We start from the raw sequence: 22811 nt of genomic DNA, 5'->3' as shown, positions 1-22811 counted from the left end.
GCGCAGAGCACCGCATAACCCCAACCCCACGACCTCGGGAGGAAGAAGGAGAGGAGGCGGGCGGACATCAAAATAGTTTTATACAGGTTATTGGTATACAGGTAAAAAACGACCCGAGGGCCCCGCGCGGGGCAGCGCCGGCCCTTGCCTCCCAGGGAAGGGCGCTTCGAGGCCCTCATGGAAACGTACAGCGAAGGCACAGTGCACGTGGGGCGGACGCTTCCACGGACGGACGGACAGAAGGACGGACGGGCTCTTCGGCACGCTGAGCACCACTGCAGCACAGAGAAGTCTCACACGGCTACAGAACGGTCGGCCCTATCAGCCCCACTCACCTCCCGCGCGTCGATTCCCAAGGACCTTATTGCTGGGGACGGCGCTCCGCCCACACGGCGCTCCAGGAGCTGTCTGCACAACGGGGAACTCACAGTCCAGCACCGAACCCGACAGGGAGCTGGGACCCCGCATGGGCTCCTGCAGAGCGGAGGCACTGAGGGGCTCGTTCACTGCACAGCAACGCAGGACAGGAGCGTGGACAATCATCTCCCTGTTCCCAGAGCACCGCTCCAGCCAGAACTTACCACGCGCTTCTTGCCCTATACCAACACCACAGAAGAAGGAAGAAGGTCCACTGCCACCTAAAGGTCATCTTCACCCTTCCAGGCAGCTGCCAAAACCCTCAGCACGGCCACAGACCTGTGGCTCTGAAGGGGACTCTACCACCCATGGGGTTCCTTGCAAGACAGGGACCAGCAGCCTGGGACAGGGAATCTACTGCGCTGCTCCTCCACAGACCCCATGGCACATTTGGGCACAAACACCCTCCAGCAATGCCCCATGCAGATCTCACGAGCAGACCTTCCTGGCCTGCTGGAGGCAGGTCGGCTCAGGGTACACTGGGTGTGCAAGGCAGCGAGCACTCCTGGCACCCCAGAGCTTCGGTCCATTGGGAAAAAAACAAACAAAAAAGAAGGAGCAGCAAGGAAATAAGTGCCTACATTCTAACCCCAGGCTTCTGTCCGTAAAGCACAAGAACTTCAGAAACATATATAAAGGCTTTGGAAATCAAATGTCTTGGGCATCCTGCCCTTCTGGGCACCCCTTCAATGCCCCACAAAATCAATGCAGCTTGAGGATGCACACTGCAGCTCCTCTTTCCAGCTTCCTAAGTGCTACCGAAGAGAATTTGGCTGCTCTTCCCTCCAGCACAGCCACTCAGCCTTTCCTCATGCCTTGCACCCAGGCCCCCACAGCACACTGCAGATGTACAAGCAGGTGGAGCTCTTGCTACATACTTCAGGGACATGGTAGTAGCAAAAGTGAGCCAGGCCAGCAGACTAATTTGGTGCCTAGCATCACCAGAGCTTGATGAGAGGTTGTTTTCCAAGTGCTCTGATCACTAAATGGTATTAGATGGACAATAGCGAAGGGTGCAGCTGCTTTTCAGAAGTCAAGACTGAAGTCAGGCCATGGATACCCCCCCATGACCTCTCTCTCTGCTACTCCAGTAATGCTCAGAACAACCTCCAGTTGTGCTTTCGGGCACTGTGCTGCTGCAATGCTAACATGAGACTCCAAAAGCCAAGTCCACATAAATGAGATGCAACCAGGGGTGATGGGGACAGAAATTTGCTTCCCCAGATGCAGGAGCAGCAGTTCTGCAGAGCTGGCAAGCTGCTGAACTTGGTCAGAGTTCGCTGAAGCTCTGACATTCGCTCCTTTCTCCAGTTCACACCAAGAATTGATGCAGTCTCCCCCAGCTTTCGGGATGCCAAATCACTGCTTGGAACTAGCAACACATTAGAGGTGCTCCACAACCACTGCAGAGTGTGGCTGGCCACAGCACCTCGAGGTGGGGAAAAGCTCCGAGGGAGCAGCTGAGAAGCAAGTACAGACTGTTTCCAAGGGCTGCTCTGCAGAGTGTGGAGTCAGTGATGGATCAAGGCTTCCACCACGTACAGTAAGATAAATGAAATCAAAACAGGTAGATACCACTTCGGACTGTTGTGACTATGACCCCACACAGGTCTTGGGGCACTTCCCCACCATCTGCTCACGGCATTGAGATGCTGGGGAAGTGTCAGGAACATTGCTGGCCACCCTGCTAAGTTACCTTACAATCAGCGTCACGTGAACCTCCAGACCTTGACCTAAAAACATAAGCCATGCCCTTAACCCAAACACAGCCTCTAACACCCACTGATTTGCATGTACATAGGAACAGAGCAAACAGCAGAAGGAAGTCAGGAGCTGCCACCCAAACCTCTGGAGAACAGTCTTGCAAGTTAATGTTTGAAAACTGATCCAGAGGGATCACCCCTCCCTCCCACTGGGGCTAGTCCACGGGAACTTCCTTTCCTGTCAGGGAGGTGTCAGTGTTTGCTGGAATATAATGTTTCTTCTTCAGTGTCTGTTTCATCCTGGAATTCGTGGCTCAAGAGGGACTTCTTTGAGCCAGTGGACATCATGCGGATTTCATCCTCGTAATCGTCATGGTGCTGCCGCAGGCGGTGGAAGCCATCCTTGTGTCTGTTGGACTTAATTGAGCAGACACACCAGATGATACAGGCAGTGAGGACCAGAGCAGACATACTTGCACCTGCCAGAGAGAAGACACTAATTTAATTCCACGTTCCCCACCCCAAGAGGCTTCCAGGTTTCCCAGCATCAATCTTCCCTCACACAATCACAGCCACTTTCCTCACTTCTGTGCCCTAGGAAGATGGAGCTCAGTCACAGTAGAGAAGCAATAGATTTTCTGGGCTAGCAATTTAAGATAGCATCACTGAGCTCCTCTGCAGATCACTGGGAATAAACCCTAGCCTCCCCAGCAGCAGCCACATTGACAAAAATACATCAATTCCTTAGTGTTTACCCAGTGCCAGACCACTCAAAGAGACCTTGGTGAAGATGCAAGATCTGCTAGGTCCCAGCTCTATGCACAAACAAGCTCTCCCCATCCTAGCCATCTCAAGGTCCATTCGGGACCCTTCAGATCCCTGCAACACTCTCTCCACTTCCTCCTTCCCTCTTATCTGCTAGCCCAGCATCACTAGAGCCAAGGGCTGTTGGACCAGTCTGCAAGGCCAAGCACGTGTTCAGAAGGGAAAGCAGGAGATGACTCAATGCTGGAGGCTACTTTTCAAGTTCAGTTACAAGAAAAGGGTTACTGTCTGGATGAACCAGCCCAGAAAAGAAGGCTCAAAGCTTTGAATGAAGCTATCACTTTACCTGCAACCGTTACAACCAGCTCCCGTGGCAGACCAAATATCTTGTTTTCCATGTCAAATACAATGAACACAGAGCTGGGTGCATCATGGCGTACCAAGACCTATGGAGAGATGTAAGAACTCAGATTGTCTCAATGCTTACACCTCTGGTAGGTGTCCACAGAAAAAAGGCATTTCCTGCTCAGGGCAGAACCAGGCAGATACCAAAGATAAATGCAATGGAGGGAAAAACTATTGCCCAGAACAACTCTGCCACGTTCAGAAATTCTTCTCCATTATAACAAGGCAGAATACAACTAATGTAGCCAGAAGCTAAACACAGCCAACAAGGTACAGCCCAGGTAAAAGCAGTTAGGGATGGCTGCCTTCATGTGAAAGCAAGGGAGGAGATTTCTGATAGATATTCACGTACCTGCATATGCTTCTGTTGGTACCCGTCAGCTATAGCATTGATGTTATGCAGACCAGGAGCCAAGAGCACATGGAAATAGCCACCTTCTTTAGTACAAACCCTCAAACCTTCATTAAGAACAATGACAGCTTTAGAAATTGCCTTGCCACTCTTGTCTTGGACAAATCCATGGACTCCCTTGTGAACCTGAAACAAAGCATTTCAAATGCCTCAAGTCCAAGCCTATGGCATATTTTTAACTAAAACACGACCTAGGCCTCCCCTTAAAATACAGCACATTCTTCAGCAGCCTCAACCATCACCCCACCATGATGCTCCCCTCCTCCCTTGAGAAATAAGATTGTATAATACTGCAAGGGCTGCTCAGCCCACCAGAAAGTAAAAAAAACCACAAGTTTAACATTCACATCAACGCATTCTAGTCACTGCCTCTGTTCTACGTTCTTATCGTCTGTAATTACACATCACCAACAAAAACCACAAGGCATCTCCATACACCTCTCTTCCCCCTACCCACCCATCCCACCGCCTTCACTCCCAGCAAGGATTTCTCCCCCAGACCATCGCTCACCTCCACGAGCATGCTAAGGAGAGACCTCCTGTGTTCTGCCCACAGGCCAGGGAGCTGCCCCGCGCTGGGGAAGTAGCAGCAGCTGGTATAAACAGTGATCTCAGGGCAATGACCAAACGTAACGCTGAAATCCTGAAACAAAACCCCAACAGATACAAGAGGCAGCATTTAAAAGGTTTCCCAGAGCGCAGCTGAAGACGGTTGAAGTTTTGCCCAAATTTAAAGACATATCTGCAAGGAGGGAAAGCACTGTGCTGTAATGAAGTACCTTCATACTTCCCAGGTGACTGTGCCATTCAGAGCCACGGATCACACCCCCAGGAATATTCTCATCTGTGAGAGTAAGAACACAGCAATCAGAGCGATCTGCTCCTAGCAGAACCTAGCACAAGTGGTCAGGGGGTTAAAGGATTGAACCAAACCTACCGGACTTATTTGGACAGCCTGGCTGGCCCAGATGCATCGACGGATGGTTGTTTGCATATACAGATGCCAAATGCTTCAGTGTTTCTTTGTTCTCCACTACAAACAGAAAGGTGAGACATTGGGAGCACAGCTCCTATCAAATGGGGGAAGAGATTCTTATTCTAACCCCATGATCCTGTATTAAACAGTCACACATGTTGCTTCAGGGGGATTTCAGATTTCCTCTTACATTGCGGGGGGTATTGCATGCAGAGGAAAAACTGAAGTATTGTTCTGAAAATGGAAATGATAAACGTTCTGACTCCAAGCTGAATCCTGAGAGGCTGCTGAGCCTTGCTTTACAGACTGTCAGCAGTTCTCCAGAACCATAGGGTTAAGCCCCAAAGGAGGCTACAGCACAACACCAGCACAAGAACACCAAGAAAAGGACAAGCTCTTACACCATGCAGCCATGGGGCTAGCCAGAGTCCAATTACATGGAAGACCCCGGAGGAGTCAGTCATACCTGTCTGCACTGGCTTATCATAGGGATAAGTGACAAGCAAAGATCCACCATCTAGGGCAACAGAGAGGCTGAAGTCCTGCTTCAATATCAGGTTCTCTATGATGGCTTTGGTCTCAGGCTCTCCTGTTCCTGAATACCTGGAGTAATTGCCTGTAAATGAAAACAACAAATAGGAAAAGGGATTGACGATAGTTTCCTCTGCTACTTGAGAGGCTTGTAGAAGTACGTTCCTTCTTTATGGCTGAAATTATCAGCCTGAAAATATATTTGCTAGGTCTCAGCAGATTGCTCCTGAAAGATTAAGTAAAGCACCTCATCCACACTGCTCATGGGTGGAATTCATCTGCAAAGCTTAACAAACGTGACACATCACTGTTTTCCCAATCTATTTACTTTTGTGATGCAGAGGGTGTTTCATGGGTGTTTGCTTTCTTCATTGTCCCTGAACTGACTCCTAAGAGAGCACTTGGGATGATTCCAGCCAAACGTGGCCAGAGAGAACATTTCCTTTCCAGGAAAGGTGGGCACAGCACTGCTACAGAGCTCTGGATATACTAGGCAGTTAAAAGCAAGAAAAAGGAAACTGTTTCCAAGGAGCAAGAATGGAGAATGTTTTTCAGAAATTTAGTACTGAAAGAAATCCATCAACAGGAAAAAATACTCTCTGATCTCTGGACTGTTCCTAAAGAGCTCTGCTTTGTCTTCTCCTTTCCATATAAAAGTCTGCAAATTACAGTCTCTAAGGGGAATTCAAGCTCTGGACGTTTCCCAGCAGCTATGCTATCTCAGCTCTGAGGCAGCAGCACTGCCCTTTTTTACAGGAAGACCCCAGAATCAGATGAGTACATCCAACCCCAGAGAGGCCAGCAGGAGACCTCTACAACAGCCTGCATTTCTACAGGACACCACACGTCAGTTTGCCTCAGTTAACCTTACTTGTGAAGTCTGTGTCCAGATCCCTGCCATGGGCATTAGTCTGGCCTATCTTCGAGGTGCAGCCCCTCTCCTGCGCTATCTCCCGTCCGTCTGGGTTCAGGGATGGCACAATCACAATCCGAGTTCGGTCAATCAGCTGAATAGAGCAGGAAGGAAACAACACATCAGTACAATGAATAGGGTTTGTTTTCTGTACATCTCCTTTCCCTCACTCTCATCCTAGGAATAGCTGTTTCTATTGATTTCATGAGTCACAGGTTCCCACTGGCCCCACAGATCCCCCAAAATCTCCCGTGTGCGTGGGACCACTGCTACCCACACGCCAGAACAAGACAAGTCTCTCCTGATGAGCACTGTCTTCTCAGGATATAACTGGAGGGCTCCAAGAGGGTCCCTTGCAGCAGAGCTCCTCACCTTTGTAACAGCAGCATTCTTCTTGTAGTTCATGCACAGAAATTCTGCCAGTGTCAGGAGCAGCTCGGTACCAACAGGAGCGTTCCCGTGAATCCCAGCGACAAAGCGGATCTTGGGCTCCTCGGGCTCAGACCGGTTGGGCTTGTTGGAGATTTCAAGGGACCAAATCTGACGGAACTCAACGCTCTGACCCAGGCTGCCAAGAGAGAAGAAAGCAGAATGTCAGCTCAGGAACAGAGCTTGGCCTCGTGGAGAAACCCCAGCGCAGAAGGGAACGCTGTGTCCTTCCATGAGCAGGCTACGGAGACAAGGGACAGAACACTCAGCCACATCATAAGCCTCCAGAGAGAGATGCACAGAACATTCAATGCTCCATGTATCTCTATATAGCCTATAACACCATGATAAATGTGGAAGGTATGGCTAAATGCCTCTGTGCTTCCAGCGTGAGTTTGTTTGCTTTGGACTTTTTTCTCCTCTCTAGTCAGTGTAGGATACATCCAGACATCAAACTAATCCATAAAGCACCCAGTTCAGAAGACAAAAGCAGGCCTATTTCCAGCAGTGCAGAACTTGTTGCTACAGTCGTGCCATTAAGTTAGCAAACTGAATGCAAGCAAAGCAGGGAACACAATCAGGGCTGATGCAATTGGATGGACAATAGAGGCTACAGATCAGAACGGCAGCCTTGGCACCAGCACGGACAGCACATGAGCACATTGTGCCTGGTGACAACAAGCAACCAAGGTCCTGGGACAAAGAGCCCGGATTTGTGCCAACGCTCTGCCACCGGGCCCTTACATCTGGGGCTCCTCTGAACTCAGGCACCACAGGGAAGGAGAGGAACAAGCTCCCCCCAATCTCTGTATCGCACTGACAGCTCATCATTGCACTGCTTCTCTGCCACAGGTTGCTGCTCGTGGAGCTGAGCATTGCTGCTTTGAGTTCTCACCTGGAGAGATTGGTGATGTGCGGGTAGTTCAGATAGAGGCCTCGGAGGAACTCGGAGAGGTCCTTGTAGGGGCGGTATCGATAAGGAGAGACCTTCCCTGAAGAGGAAAGCAGGAGGCGCTCCACGCCATTCTCAGCAGAGAGATCCTTGATCAGGGTCTCAAACTCCTTCTCATTGGGGTCACTGGTGTCTGGGGTATTCAGGACCGGCACCGTCCCCTCCTCTACTTTGGTGTCTGTACGTTTAAGAGTGAAGTTGACCTGCACCGCACCTTCGCTGTCAACTGCCACCATCTTAGTGACAGGATCGTACCTGCCCAGCGAAGAGAAGGGACAACAAAGTGTCAGGGGTTGAGGCCTCGCACACCGAGCCACCCCCCTCCTGCCCAGACACTTAGCACAGGACAGCTGCTGCTCTCCAGCCAAAGGAAGCAAGAAGCACAAATGCAAACAGCAAAAACTCTTTGAAAGGGGCACGGGAATGGCAGAGCAGGGAGCAGCTCAGGACCCAGCACGGCCCAGAGCTGCTTCTGGCTCAGGTGCTGCAGGGTAACATGGCAGGCAGGCAGGACAACAGGTCAGGCAGCTTTAACCCAAAGAACAACAAGGTTTTGGCAGCTGTTGAAGTCATTTCTACGGGCAGCTGCCCGCGTGAGGATTTCCCCTAAAAACACCCAGTTACCAACTGCTTCCCCACACCACCTCCAAGCAAGGGAAGATTTGGACTCTACGCTGTCACCAGAGGAACAGTCCTGACAGCAGGGTAGCACAGCTTTGTCACTTCTTGACTAAGAAGCCAGGAGTGCACAGTGACAATTGCACAGCACCCATTCCTCGTGCCGCGGCTCGCTCACCCTCGGGCAGACGCCGTGATCTTGTACGTCCCCTGCACCAGGAGGCGCCAGTAGTCTCCGTCCTTGTAGGTGGTCACGGGGTGGTTGATCTCGGCGACGCTGATGGTGGCGTTGAGAATGCCCCTCCCATCCGTGGCATCCAGCACGAACCCCCAGACACCACGGTGAACCTGACACAGACCCCGGAGAGCCCCGCTCAGCGCCAGCCCTCGTGCTGCCCTCCACCCCAACACACAGCGCTGCGGGAGTGCTGACACGCAGAGCCCGCCGGCTCCCAGCGCTCCTAGAGGAGCAATGTGTTCCAAAAGGGTTCAGGTGAAGCTGGGGTGGATGAAGATCACTCGAGTACAACAAATGGGCAATTGTTTGGCTCACGATGCCATGACGGTGCACTCTGCCCCACACCTTTGTTTGCGTGCCCCAGCTGCACCGCGCTGCCACGAGCCAGATGGAAATGGCACAGAAGGGCTGTGCTAGCTAAGGGAAAACTGAGCTACTGGGAAATGAAATGCCCGCACCTGCACCACCTGGCTGCTGCTTCCATACAGGCTTTTGGCATGTTAAGAAGGAGGGGAGAAGGGGAAATCAAGGCATGTTTGGATGGAAAGGATTGCTGTGGAGCAGGGACCTGGACTGGCCAGGAAGCAGCACTCACTGCAGCGTGTGGATCAGCCCATTTATTCCAGCACCTCTAACCCAAGAGGCAGCTCCCACCATCGTTTGGGGGTCAAAGTGACTCACCTGCTTCATGAACTGGAGGAGGGACCTGCGGTTCTGCTCCCAGTACTTTGGCAGCTCCTCTGCATTTGGGTATTTCACACAGCCCAACTCAATGGTCACTTCAAAGCAGTTTGTGTTTAAATAGTTCCAGTCTTGCATCCCACCTACAACAGGAACGTGAAAATAGTTTTGACATGACCTCCTGAAGGAAGCTGTAACTTAGCTCAAAGAAAACAGATTTTTAAAAAGTCAGATACTATAGAAAGATTAAATACTAATTACTACATGCAATTAATACCAAAGTGAAAAGGCATTTTACATGGGGCAAGATTCAAGCTTCAGGGGGATGTCAAAAGAGCAGACAAATAACCACCCTCCTCGTAAATGCCTTTCATGTCAATATTCTGCTGGTAACCAGAAACACCACACCATAAATTCCTTCCCTCCGGAATGACTTAACCTGGGTGCATTATTTAAGAGGTTACAGAAGAAACCCAAGTCCCAGTAATCTGGGTTGAGAGACGCAAAGCTTGTGATTGCTCAGACTAAATTTTTTAAGCTGCACACACATTAACTTGGAAAGAAACACAAGAGACTTCAGGGTGACTTCACCTGGCACATTGTACCACTGGGCCCCATTCGTAATGCCGTGTGGGAAGTACTCATTGGGGTACATATCCTTACATGGGCTTCCCTGGTACATCTTCTTATTCTCCTGAAAAACAAGATGCAACACGTGAAGCTGAGTCTGCACTCCGTAGCCGCTGGCAATTCTGTTCTAACAGACTGGCTCCTCTATCACGCACTCAGGGAGCTCATGGCAGCATCAGGAACTGCCCTGCAGAAGGGATTTCCCATTTTAGAGCTTTACCTTGGAGTAGGAAAGCGCCAGCTGCTGAAACACGGCGTCGTCCGGGGATTTGCTGTATATGGCCATTCCTTGTTCATCGTCGTCATAGGGGTAATTAACCACCAGAGAACCTGCAGGGGAAGTGAGATTTGACTCAGACTTGTGCACTTTCCAATGGAGTCCTCAGTCTAACAGAAGACGCTTTTCCTTTTCTCTGGAGAGCGTCAGGACCAAGTTCTTAAGGCTTGGCCTCAAACGTAGCATTAAGTGCAGTGGGCAAAAGAGACAAAAGCACAGGAAAAGACAAGACAGCATCCAACAAGGAAGGAGAACCCCAACCACGACACGTCAAAGCTTTGCCCTTGCATTCAGGAGGGATGGGCACAGCCTGCTAATAATCGCTTTCCCAGAGGAGCGAACACAAAGGAAATTTCCTAAAACACACTCGGTGCCCCTGGCCCAATTGCTGCAGCCTGTCAGCCTTCTGGAGCTTGCTGCTAGGACAGGCAGACTATGACAGCTCTGGCTGGCTGAAGCTTTCCCTAAGCAAGTTGTGCTAATGGCACTGTGGGACCCAGACAGCACTGCTGCTGGAGAACAGCCAGCTCCCTCCCACCCACACACCGTACTTCTGCACTCCAAAATTAAACATGCTAGCACAAAGCGACACCTGCAAGCCACCAGAGCTACAAGCCAGCAGACCAAGTGTCGAGGGAATAAGCTGTAATGCAGAGACTTAATTTAGATCACTCTAAAAAGATCATTAAATTACAGCAAATTTCATCGTTCTGCCGTGCAATTCAAGGTAGGGAACCCTCAGGATTACATCGCGTTTCCCTCAATTTATAAACGCTACGAAGCCTCTAACAGCCACAGCACTGCCACATTCACTGAACCAGCCACTGAGCAGCTGCTGCCAGGGGAGTCCATCCCAACAGCCCCATCTCTTCACAGGCAACGTGCCAGCTGCTGTCCCGTGCACGTGCTCCCTTCAGAGAAGTGGCTGTGCTTCTCCCAGCAGCCTCTTCAACTGCCTACAAGTAAGTGTACTTGGGGACGTGGTTTTCAGCTTCTGATCCATATTCCAGCATCACGAACCCCAACCAAGTAACAGTAGATTTGGTTTACTCTTTTTCTATAGGCACCATCCCCGGTACAGGAACCTGGCTACTTTTGCTCCTGCCGTTCCACAGCAGTGCTCCTCAGTTCATGCCACAAACACAGCAGAGATATTCCTGCATACTCCATCCTCAAACCTCGGTGCTGAGGAAGGAGCCTGGTGTAGCTGACATACCTCCGTGCAGGTTTGCTGAAAGCACGAACGGGTAAGCCTTCAGCCAGCTCATGACAGCCAGAGTTTCAGGCTGCAGAGGGTCTGTCACCTGGACGAACTGATCCGGGAAGTTCCGGTTCAGGTCGTAGTTGTTGCTGTTGTTTCTGCCAACGGTGCCTCCTCTGTCTCCTGAAAATTAAACAGGTTCAGGTTCACGCCCTATGCAATTTCCCACTTTGCCACGGAGGCCATCCTCTTGCTGAAGAGCTCCATATTATTGATTAGAGGAAAACAGCAGGGAACACAACAGTGCTGGCTCCCTGCACCCCAGTGACAGAACACCCACCCCCCTGCAGCAGGAGTGCATAGAGGTGTCTGGGGGCCCTGTCAGTGCCAGTCAGGCCACAGCTAGCAGAAGGACACTGAACCAAGAACAATCCCAGCAGCTGCTGTCATGACCACAGAACCTCAGACCTTCTCAAACCAGCTGGACAAGTTCTGCGTTACATACAAGCAGAGCTCTACTTCCAGAAAACTGTTCTGGACAAGCTTTGTTCGGCCAATCTGCAAAAGCCACGCAGTTTGAAGGACTTCCCTGAATGTTTTCGCCAATTTCAACACCACGATAAAAGCCTGTATTACCCTTGGACTAGCGCTCTGCAGACTGCCTGGCTCCCACATCACATGTTACTAAGAGCACAGACCAAAGCATAGCAAGTATGAGCTGTGTAAAAGGAATGTCTTTTTTGTTTTTAAATAAGCCTTGGGATAGCCACAAACCATAAGGGGACCCAATCAGGGGCAGCATATAGCACTGCCGAAGCGTAAGAGCTCTTTCCAACCACTTCAGGCATCAGCCAGCCGCCCACTTCCTGCAGTGTGGGGTCCACCCTCTCATTCCACTGCACACACCAAGTCCCTTCCCACCCTCCCTGTGCAGACAGTGCTTCAGCTCCAGCAGAATGCTTCCAGATTTCCCAGAGGTACGATGAACCCTGGGTCTCATTCTCAGAACTAGAAATCCCACGGGTGTTTCAGCACGGGCAGCATTACCTTCCTGGGACTTCTCATAGCCATCAGGGTTCATGGACGGCATGATGTGGATCCGCGTGCTCCGGACCAAGTTAGTCACTTCAGGATCTGTGCCAAAGTTCTTGCAGAGGTACTCGATGAGGTTCAGCAGCAGCTCTCGTCCCACAACTTCATTTCCATGCATGTTACCAATATACTTGAACTCTGGCTCACCTGCAGACACACAGCCATGCCAAAGAGATAATTATGATCACTGCGTTAAAGCTTGGAGACTTCTCACCACCATGAGCACTGCACTCTCAGGCCTTTCTCCAGGCCAGAGAGCACGTATCTAACACGTACCCAACACGTACCCTTCTGCTCTCACAACACCAAGAGGACGAATGCTACTGCAAGGAGGGTGCTTGGTGTTTCTGTTCCCAAAATCCCACCCACTGAGGTAAGTGTCCCTAGGAATGCTCTTTAACTCACCTAAGTGCCATCCATTGCACCTGGTCTTTCTAAAGAGGAGGAGCTCAGTCTCTCTTCAGATGCCAGCTCTACATTCCTTTTTTCTCTGCCCATAGAGTCTCCCAAAACTAAGGGTCTACCACTCCCATTAGTGTTTTGCTAGAAAGAAGCTCCCACATCACCTGCTTCGTGAACACCAGGGTTGTCTGAGATCTCCATCACATAGAGCTCCCGCAGCTCCACTGACTTGCCCGCGGAGTAGAGACGGGTGATGTTGGGGTACTCGTTGGCGTAGCGCCGCAGAAAGATCTCCATGTCTGAGAAGTGGTGGTGGCGGAAGTCCACAGGTTGGACTGGCTGATGGAGAGAGGTTGGGCTCGGGGCTTCGGGCTGCACCACAGTGGAGGCGATGGTAGAAGCAGGAGCGGGTGTTGCTGTGAGCTGTGTGAGGTTGGGAGCTGGTGCCATCACAGCTGGCTGCAAGAAGAAATCCACTTCTGTTGCATCTCCCTCCTTCACCTCAATGTTTTCTCTGGTCAGTGGCGTGTAACTGTAAGAAAAAAAAAAAAAAGAGCAGGCTTCAGCAAGGAGGCTCTGCAGAACAGAGGCCAAAACCCTTGAAGGTTTTCCCACTCTCCTTCCAGTCTGAGCACACTGGGATGTTAACAACTACGTGAGAGATTCACCAGCAAAACAAGCTGATGGGGCTCATCCCCCTGCCACCAAATCCAACTGTGCTGCTGTCCTTTGCTGTGTCAGAGGCACGAGTTCCTGTTTATGGACTCTCCAGGGAAGAAGCCACAGATGCAGCACAGGGCTAGCCAGCAGCAAGCAACACATTTACCCCCAGATGTGAGGCAACACAAACTCTTACTGGGGTGACCCTACTGCACTTTCTCCTTTTGCTCAGAAGTAAGATGCAGGATGATATAAGCAATCAAAGGGGGGCGGAAGTGTTGTGCCTCCAGCAGCTCCCCACTGCAGCAGGGCAGGGGTGAACAAACACAGCTGCAGCTCTAATCCATCGCAGGAGACCCCTCCTGCTGCAGCTTCCAGCCAGGGCCCTTAAATACACAAGATGCTCTGGGGGAACAAATCAAGTACAATAACACAAGCAGCAGGCAGTGCCACGGAGGCATTACCCCATCACAACAGCAGTCACGTTGTAGGTCCCAGGCACAAGCAGTCGGTGGTAGTCGCCGTATTTGCCCGCTGTGATGTTATGAGCGATACCGGCAACAACAATGGTCGCGTTCTCCAAGCCAGCCTTGGTGACTGCATCCCTGACAAAACCTTTCACGCCAATGTGGACCTGAGGAAAACAATGCAAGGCTCCAGGTAAAGACAGGCAACAGCGTCCTCCCCCGCAATACCATCCCCTACCGACCCCAGATGCACAGAGCAGGACAGCTGCCAGGCAAAGACAAACAAGGGCCCATGATTCAGACAGTGCTTGGCCTGGGAGCAAGGACAGGAAATTCAGCAGGCACTGGGAAGGCAGCAGCTTCTCCAAACTGATCTTTCCTAGCTAATCCTCCCATCTGTCAACAGGGGCACGCAACATAATGAACACAGAGCAGGGTTACGGGCCATATCGAGGGACAAAACGCAGCTGCCTCCCTTACCAAGCTAAACTGTCCCCTTCTCAGCCCACATGTGGGCGGTGGGAATCTGCAACTCACAGTCTTTCTGCATAACACGGTACCCCATGAGGCCTCTCGAGGAGCTCACTATCACTGAGGATGTGGGAACTGTGGCAGAACCACAGAGACGCACAGCAGCTTTGTAGTCCCCAACCTCTGCACAGCATCTGCAGCAGTTGTGTTACCGCACGCAGCCCACGAGGGCAGTTGATGCAGTGCTCCCAGCCCACAGGGACATGGGGGTTTCACGGGCACCGTCCCCACGCCCCGCGTCAGCTCGGCCTACCTTCTCAATGAAAGAAAGGAGGGATTCACGGTTGTTCTCCCACTCCTGCTCGAGCTCGGAAGTCAGCGGGTATTTGCAGCAGGACAGCTCCAGCGTGATCTCAAAGCAGTCGGCCCACACGTAGTTGTAATCCTGCATCCCACCTGAGGAAACGAGGCAGAGACGTGTCACAAGAGCAATACACAGACATCCCTCCACGGGGTGCACGCTCCTCTCCATCCTTCAGCCCCCTGTAATATCTCACCAGGACGCTGCCACTGCCCCAAAGAGAGAACTTCAGCAGAAAAGTCAGATGGAATCACTGTGAGAGCCTGTGCTGGGACAGACAGAGCTCTCCTCTCCCAGTAATGAGCACAACAGGCGTTCAGCTGCAGGCAGTCCCTTCAGCCTTGCTGCTCCGTCAGCCCAACTTACAGCACTTGGCAATACATCTGGGTTCATGTCACTGGGAAGCTGCCTGCCAGATGCTACAGAACCAGACGGGAGGGCAAGCACGCCCGAGCTGGAACGCTGCTGCCGCAGTCCTTCACTGTGTGCTGCAAGCTAGCCTCGGATTTGTAAGGCCTGCCTGCAGGAGAAGTTGTTCCACTCAAAACAAGCTTCAGGCTTGACACAAAAGAATGCACAAGAGTACCAACCTGGGGAAGCCCAACAGCTTGGTGTGAAACCAGCCAGCCCGTGAGCACCGGAAAACAGGAGCGCGCAAGAGCTGTTTCCCAGCATTAAGCTTATCTGTTCTTTCTTTCCTTTCAGAGAAACCACAGGCACTGCTACGAGCGAAAAAAGGTCACCTTGTTCCAGCAAGCACCCTGACCCCATTTGCTGAAGTTAAGATCAACCTTCAACATGCAAATCTGTTCCTCAAACAGGAATGAATGATGTACCAGTGGGACATGAGGTCGCTGGGTACTGGTGCACGGTCCGGAGCTCAGGCTCATGCTGCCAAGGGCTGCAAACACAACGCTCTGAACACTCATGGGAGCTTGCAATAGTAACCAGCACATCCTCCAAACACCAAAGGCCTGTGAAGCAGCAGGATCCCAGGGGCAGGTCTAAGAAATACGTGCTGCATGACTAACTGGAAGGGATGGATAGCCACAGGGCAAACGCACGCCCTGGCATTTGCAGAGGCTGTGACAAGGCAAGGCCTGGAAAGGCACCAGCACCTCTCCCCCAAGCACAGCAGTCTCCCAGTGAGCGTGGTGGCTGTGAGCACTCACTGTCCAAAACAGGGACGGCTGTCCTGAATCAAACAGCCCCATGGCAGCCTGGTGAAACAGACAGACTGGCAGCACAGACCTCTGGGAAGATGGGAGGGATGGGGCCGGATCAGAGATGTCCCAGTTCTTCCTGGTTCTTCTGGGAGCCCGCTCCCAAGGGAACAGGCAGCTCTCACAGCAAATCAAATGGCACTTCCTGCTAGAGAGAGCGCTGCAGCTTGCGTACGGGCTGAGATTAAAACAGGAAAGAGGCTTTTCTGGCCAGCATGAGGGCCCAAAAAGCGTTTGAGGGCCTAAAAACAACCTGCAAAGCTCAGCTCAGGAGGTTGGAGGTGCCAGGCCTATGACTCTGGTTCTACACAGCTCCCGTTACCAGGCTCAGAAAAGCAGCCTGCAGAGGGCTGCTCTCTCGCCAGTAAACTCCGTGCAGAGAGGAACGATACGCCAGCCTGGAACCATCTGTTCATAGCGGGACGCTAATGCATTTGAAAACATCCATACGTAAACCAGAGCCATTATGAAGCATATTTAGTGCTTCATCTGCCATTCAAGTAAATTTAGGACAGATGCTCACCCGTAATAGAGCAGTAACGGACTAAATTGGAGCTTGGTACATTGATTCTGGCGAAACCGTCTCTTCAAGAAATAGTCCACTGCATGCTTGAAAATTTGGACTGTACGTGCTGCACATATTTGGCTTTCTCACAGACCCACTGCAGAGCAATGGTTATTTTTACAGCATATGGAATCACATATTTTTCCACATACCATCTGCGCAGCCTCTCGGGGATAGGCAGGAGATGTGCAGGTATACAGGCAGACCTGGACCATGAACGGCTGGAGCCGACCCCTCCTTGCCCAGCAGAATCCTCCCCCTGCTCTGTTCCACCCCTTGAGCATCAGGGCTGCCCTGCAGGCAGCAGGCCCAGACCTCTCGCAGCACAGGAGCCCCACAGCACGCCTCTGCTCCCTGCCAAGCTCCGCACCAGGCAGACAGGCAGCAGAACGCAGTCCTCGAGTCATGCCCATAGATCCCAACACCATCAATACATCACATACCAGGAGAAGCCTTTCAGGCCAGCCTAGAAAGACTCCATTTTCAAACTGCATGATGAAGAAACCTCTCTAATTCCAGCTCTTGCTGGAGCAGACCTTAGGAGATAGAGACCTACAGCTCAGTCACAGCAGAGAAAGGCTCCTGTCTGCTCTGCCAGGAGAGCAGATGGCACAAGGCAAGCTAGAGACACGATTAAATACACTGCACAAGTTGCTTCCTCTGTGGACAGGGCTGACTGCCTCACAGCGTGAGACCGGCAGCAGCCCCTAAAAGGCAGAGGAATGTTTTGGTCCATTAGTCTGCAGTCATTAAAGCTCAGAGGAGGGGAGGTTTCAGCCTGCAGCTCCAGCAGAGTGCGATCCAGCCCGGAGCAGCGCACCCCGCAGCCTTCCAGGACCCTGAGGAGCAGAGCAGCATCTTCCCACGCACAGCACTGCCCAGTGGCTCACGTTAGTTGTGAAAAGAGGCATCAGAGCCTCGAAGCACCAAGCCAACACTTTTCTCATGGAAACAATAAATAAATAAAAAATTTACATGAAGAATTTGATGTAAACACAACGGCAGCTAACTGCATTACCCAGGAAGCCGGGGGGGAAGCCTTCTATCAGAGCTCACGCTGTGCAGCTGCCTTCTGACATGCCCGGGAAGCAGAGGCCACAACAGGGATCCCACAAACAGCTGCTGTTCTTGGGGCTCCTTTTAACTGCCCCGAGTTCGATGCCGCCGCAAGCTGCTCGGAAGCTCAGGGGCTGTTGGCAGCCACAGCAAAGGCACGAGCTGGTGAACATGCACCTAACCCCCACCAAACATCTCCCTGCCCCGACACCTGGTAGGCACCTCCAGCACCTGCACAGCACAGATTGAAAGGAGCGAGGAAAGTATCTTTTAGAGAGGGCTACAAATAAAGAAAAGGCCTCTCGAGGCAGCCCACAAAATGCCTCATTCAACGTCACACTCAATTCCATTTTTGAATCAGGGCCTTCACCACCTAAAGGCAAACACAAGCGTCCCGCAGACAAAAGTTCCTTAAGTTCATGGACTCTCCAGGACAGCTCGCCCTTCTTGACCCACACGGCATTAAGCTGCAACATAAACCAGCCCAAACTTTCAACTATTTTCTTGATCTGAACTGGCCATTCAGTAGTTAAAAGCCCTAGAGGTTACAAAGGAAGGAAGACTAAGTGCATGTACAGCAGAGATAGCCCGAGCAGTGCCAGACACGCTTATCTACAGCAGCTGGAACGCAGCAGCCACATTGAGCTGCGTGGCAGGGAGCCATGCTCTCTGCTCACGCTTGACCTCAAGAATTACTCGGATGGTTTGCACTTGCCACCTTAGCTTGATACATACACGAGGTTACTGAAAACAAAGTTAATGGGGTCTGGCACCAGCGTGAGCCCGAACTGGTAGCAGTTCTTCCAGGACAAGGAATCCTGCAGCAATTGGCATTCCAACACGTTTGATTTCACACGATAAAACGTGGCAGGAAAATTTCCACCTGTTGAAACATTTTGTTCTCAATTCTTTGTTTTCCCTGGCTTTAGATCACTTGGAGGCTGCAGCCCTTCCCAGCACAACCTGCTCTGCAGGCCACGAGCACTTGCCCTGCACCTCAGGCATGTCATATGCTTCTCACCAGAGCTCAGCCCAGCCAGGGAGCTCCCTAAGTGCACCAGGATTTCCCCATCCTGCTTCTCCCATGCATTCCAGTTCTGTGGTCACTGGGAAAAGTCTCTTGGTCTGAGTACAGCAGCGTACCACTGACTCTCCATCCACTACTGAAAATCAGCGTTAACACACAAAACCACAAAGCGATACCGAAACTGCACAGCATCAAAATCTGCACGCTGGCCCTGTGTTATCTGTTAGCTCATCTGCGCTCTTCCCTCGATCACAGCTCCTGTGGGTTACACATCAGCGTGGGACGTGCACCAAGGGCTGCCATCGCCCTCCTGATCAGCAGCCAGATGGAAGTCATGGCGTGGCTGAGATGGCACAGGTGCCAGCCCGGCAGTGCTTTGCTCTGAGCCAGTGTCAGCACACTCTGCCTGCAATCTCTGCCTGCAGCTATCAGCACGGAGCCCAACGTTGTGGCTTGTCACAGCTCAAGGGTTTGTTTCCGCGGAGGCTGAAAGTTGGAGGCTATTAGGTTATAAACCACAGCGCTGTGGTCTAACTCACACCTTGCCATTTCCTGCATGAGGAAGGCAGGCAAACCCTGGCTTCACTAGCTTCCAAGAGAAGGGCAGCCCGAAAGGTTCCCAGCCGTGCACCAGCTGCCAGCAAACCTTCCACGGGCAGGCTGGCACTGGCGGGGCATTCCCCATCCCAGCAGGAGGATGAAGTTAATGCTCCAGCAGCTGGGGAACTCGAGCCAAAAGCTCGAACCAGCCTCCCCCCAGGGCACACCCGACCCAGTTCAATAAGAAGCTGGAAGCTTTGGAGCTGCAGCGAAGAAACCGATTGATCTCGATGGTTGCCGATAACAACCGCCACCAGAACAAGGCAGCACAGATCATCCAGGATATCCTGTTCCGTCACGAGCAGATGCACGAGATTACACAAACCTTCCTTGTGTTGAACTTTCCGCTTTCCAGAGTGAACCTTGAGCCAGTAAATAGCAGCGCTGCGCTCGGCAGGGTGGAGGAGAGGAGACGGCTGTTAGCAAACACGGCAGAACCACGTCTTGTTTGAACACTGCAGCTTATCAGAACAGTGAAATCTTCAGGAATGATCCATCCACCACCGAAATAAGTACTTCCCCTTCCAGCACGGCGGTGACCTATTCAGGTCTAATAATGGATCGCCCTCCTTGCTTCCCCAGAAACGTGCACGCGGGGTTAGCGCACGATTTAGCTCTGAAATCCATGTTTTGGAAAGACACCGTATTTTCAGAATTCGTTAAGCCGTAAGCTATTTGGGATCAGCTATGCCTGATTTCACTGCATTCCTGCCTTCTCCCTCAGCCCCAGCACGAGGGAAAGCAGAGCCGTCGGGACACAGCAAAGCAGTGCAACTTCTTCAGAGCAGTTATGCAAGATCGGTGCTTCGTGCTCACCACAGAATTCACCGTGCTGCCTGGTGAGCCCGTGGTTGTACAACTTCCGCAGAGGGGCTGTGGAAGTGGTGTAATTCTTTCTTAGGGCACAGCCAAGATTTCTCTTCCCGCTTGGGGTCCTTTCCTCAAGAGCATCTCATCACAAACCGACATTTACGTCTCACCATCAGCAAAAGTGACACACACAGCGCAGCCCACTCCGAGGCCAAGCCACCCCACCCCAGCTAGGAGAGCAGCTAGGTCAGCTCAGACCACGCACTCACATCATCCAAGTCTTTACAGCTGGCCACCTTGTAATCACTTAAAAACTTGGTTTAAACACCCTCACAGAACGCTGGCACTGGTTTCAGTTCAACGCTGCTTGGATTTTCAGTACATTAACACAAGTCCACCTTCTTGTATCATCGTTAAAACTTGATAACTATCTTGAGATCTTATGATAGTGCCTTTGGCAGACGAAGCCCTCTGCATGCAGGATAACCCCCCAGCATCTAGAGAGAGCAGAAGAGCCCTCCACTGTGCTGTGATCTGTTCCTTACAAGCATCTCCCAAGCTGTGATTCACTAAGCACTTGCTGGTGTCACCATGAAGCCATTTCAAGCCGCAAGAACACATCCCAAGCTAAAAACACCGCCTCACCCACCATCCTTCCCTCGGTGGCCATCACCACTGCTTCTCGGTGGGAGCGAGAAATCATTTCTATGCACCACTACGCGACCCGAAGTAGCAGTGAGAGCGGCCCAGAGCACGGCTTACCTTCCACATCGTACCACTGGGCACCGTTGGTGATGCCCTCGGGGAAGGTCTCTCCCTCCTCACCGGGGCAATTCGGCTTGCCAGTCCTCATTATGGGGTGATGTGACGCGTAAGCTTTCGCCAAATATTTGAACACTTCGTCATCGGCCGATTTACTGTAGACCCCTGTGGGCTTATGCGTGGGCGAGTCATCGTAGGGATAGCTCGCAACCACTGAGCCACCGTGCAGGTTGCCAGAGAGCAGAAACCTGGGGTTGGGAAGGAGAAGGAAACAATTAAGAGTCACGCTGGAACGCTGTGAATGAGAAGCCAGCAGCAGCCCCCTCCACCTGAAAGAGAAGTGAAACCAAGCATGATTTTGTTTCTGAGCAGAGATAACACAACTGATATCTCTGTCCTTGCTTCAGAGGGCACACGTGAATTGCGTTACACCCGCTAACCATTTTTTTTGTTTGTTTTGTTATTTATTTAAATCAAACAGTTCTGTTTACCCGTTCCCTCCTGTACCAGCTCTATGCTGGTGGAGCGAGCGCAGCAGACCCAGCTGGTGCACAAAGGATTGTATTCTTCCCGTTCCAGCCTGATTTAAATGAAAATCTCACCTCACCTTTGCAAAACCATTGAACAAACAAACAGGAAGCGAAAAGCACTTTCCAAAATGACATTAAGAACACGCAAGGGTTTCCCTTGCAGATAACTTTGAACTGAACCAAACCAGGAGAGCTCCCGGTGCACACTGAGCTGCCTGACAGCCCCGGCACACACCAGGCACGGCTCCTGATGGGCAGTCACACGCCGAGCGTTAACAAGGAGAGCTCCTCGAACTAAACCTTGCTCCCCAAAGCCAAACAGGCGAGGGCAGAGAGCGGCCCGGGGCCCAGAGCTGGGCAACGCAGGAGGGCACGGAGGCCGGGCACTGGGAGGAGGGCAGCCCGGGCAGCACGAGGCCGCCCCGCACTCACTTGTTGCGCCGCATCCAGGCGATGAGGGCTCGCACCTCGGGCACGGGCTCCAGGTCGGGCTCGGTGGACTCGAACTGGTCGGGGAAACTGCGGTTGAGGTCCCGGCCCCGGCTGTTCTCCCGGCCGCCCGCCCCGCCGCCGCCGCCGCAGTCTCCCTCCTGGGCGTGCTCGAAGCCGTCGGGGTTGAGGCTGGGCAGCAGGTAGAGGTCGGTGGTGTTGAGCAGGCGGCCGATCCGCGCGTCGCCGCCGGCCCAGCCCCGCACCAGCTCCCGGGCGAGCTGCAGCAGCAGCGGCCGCGCCAGGGGCTCGTCGCCGTGCATGTTGCCCACCAGCTTCACCTGCGGCCGCCCGGGCAGGGCCGGCCCGCCGGGCTCCTCGCCGGCCCGCGGCGCTTCCAGCCCCGCCGTCAGGCGCAGCACCCATAGCGGCCGCCCCTCCACCGATTCGCCGATGCTGAAGAGCCGCGCCAGGCCCGGGGGAGCCGAGGCCGCCAGCTCCCGCAGCGCCTCGCCCAACTCGGCCGCGTGCAGGTACCGCAGCCCCTGGACGGGCTCCGCCGCCTCCGCCTTCTTGATGTGAGTGCCGCCCGCCGGGCCCAGCAACGCCAGCAGCGCGCAGAACGGCAGCAACGCGCGCATCCCCCGGCCGGGCCCCCGCGCCGCGCTCGCCATGGCCCCGCCGCACGCCCCGGCCCCGCCGCGCCGCGGAGCCACCGGGCACCGGGAGGGGGCGGGCGCGCTGCTCCGGCCGCCAGCCAATGAGCGGCGGCCCAGGGGTGAAGCGGCCGGGGCGAGGCGGAGAGCGGCCAATGGGAGGCGGCGGGCGGTGTTGCGTCACGGGAGGCGGAGCGATGAAGAGCGTTGTGGCGCCCCCTGCCGGCCGCGCCGCTCGTCGCGCCTCGCCACGGGACGGCTCGGCGGTGTCACCGCGCGGGGCTACGGCACAGCCCCCCCGAAACGTAAAGGCGAGGCCGGGGAGCAGCAAACAGGCGTGGCCAGGGGAGCAAGGCGCGGGACGGCCCGCTGCCTGGCATCCAGCTGCCCGGCCACCGACAGGCGGCTGCAGTGCACTAGAGGCTGAGTATCGCCCCGGGGCCCGGCTTTCTGCAGGGAAGCACGGCTGTGGCCTGCCCGGCGGCGTTACAGCCCAGCCCCGGAGCACTAAGGGCATCTCAGCACAGTTAGATGTGGGCCACTGCAGGACAG

At 53.1% G+C, this 22811-nt stretch overlaps 1 protein-coding gene across 1 annotated transcript; it reads right to left on the bottom strand.

The window, feature by feature from the left end:
- Positions 64-22299, bottom strand: CPD (carboxypeptidase D). The gene is made up of 21 exons (XM_021416223.1): positions 21607-22299; positions 20645-20892; positions 14554-14696; positions 13767-13936; positions 12807-13174; positions 12196-12387; positions 11164-11331; positions 9891-10000; positions 9632-9734; positions 9041-9183; positions 8300-8469; positions 7447-7758; positions 6495-6690; positions 6081-6216; positions 5145-5294; positions 4640-4735; positions 4482-4546; positions 4214-4345; positions 3643-3828; positions 3232-3331; positions 64-2599 (listed from the first exon to the last, which is right to left on the bottom strand). The coding sequence occupies exons 1-21, from the start codon at positions 22275-22277 to the stop codon at positions 2373-2375; spliced, it is 4086 nt and encodes a 1361-aa protein (XP_021271898.1). The 5' UTR covers positions 22278-22299; the 3' UTR covers positions 64-2372.

This window comes from Numida meleagris, chromosome 18 (assembly GCF_002078875.1).
Source record: "Numida meleagris isolate 19003 breed g44 Domestic line chromosome 18, NumMel1.0, whole genome shotgun sequence".
In the NCBI taxonomy this organism is placed as follows: domain Eukaryota; kingdom Metazoa; phylum Chordata; class Aves; order Galliformes; family Numididae; genus Numida; species Numida meleagris.
This window is presented reverse-complemented; position numbering and strand designations above follow the sequence as displayed.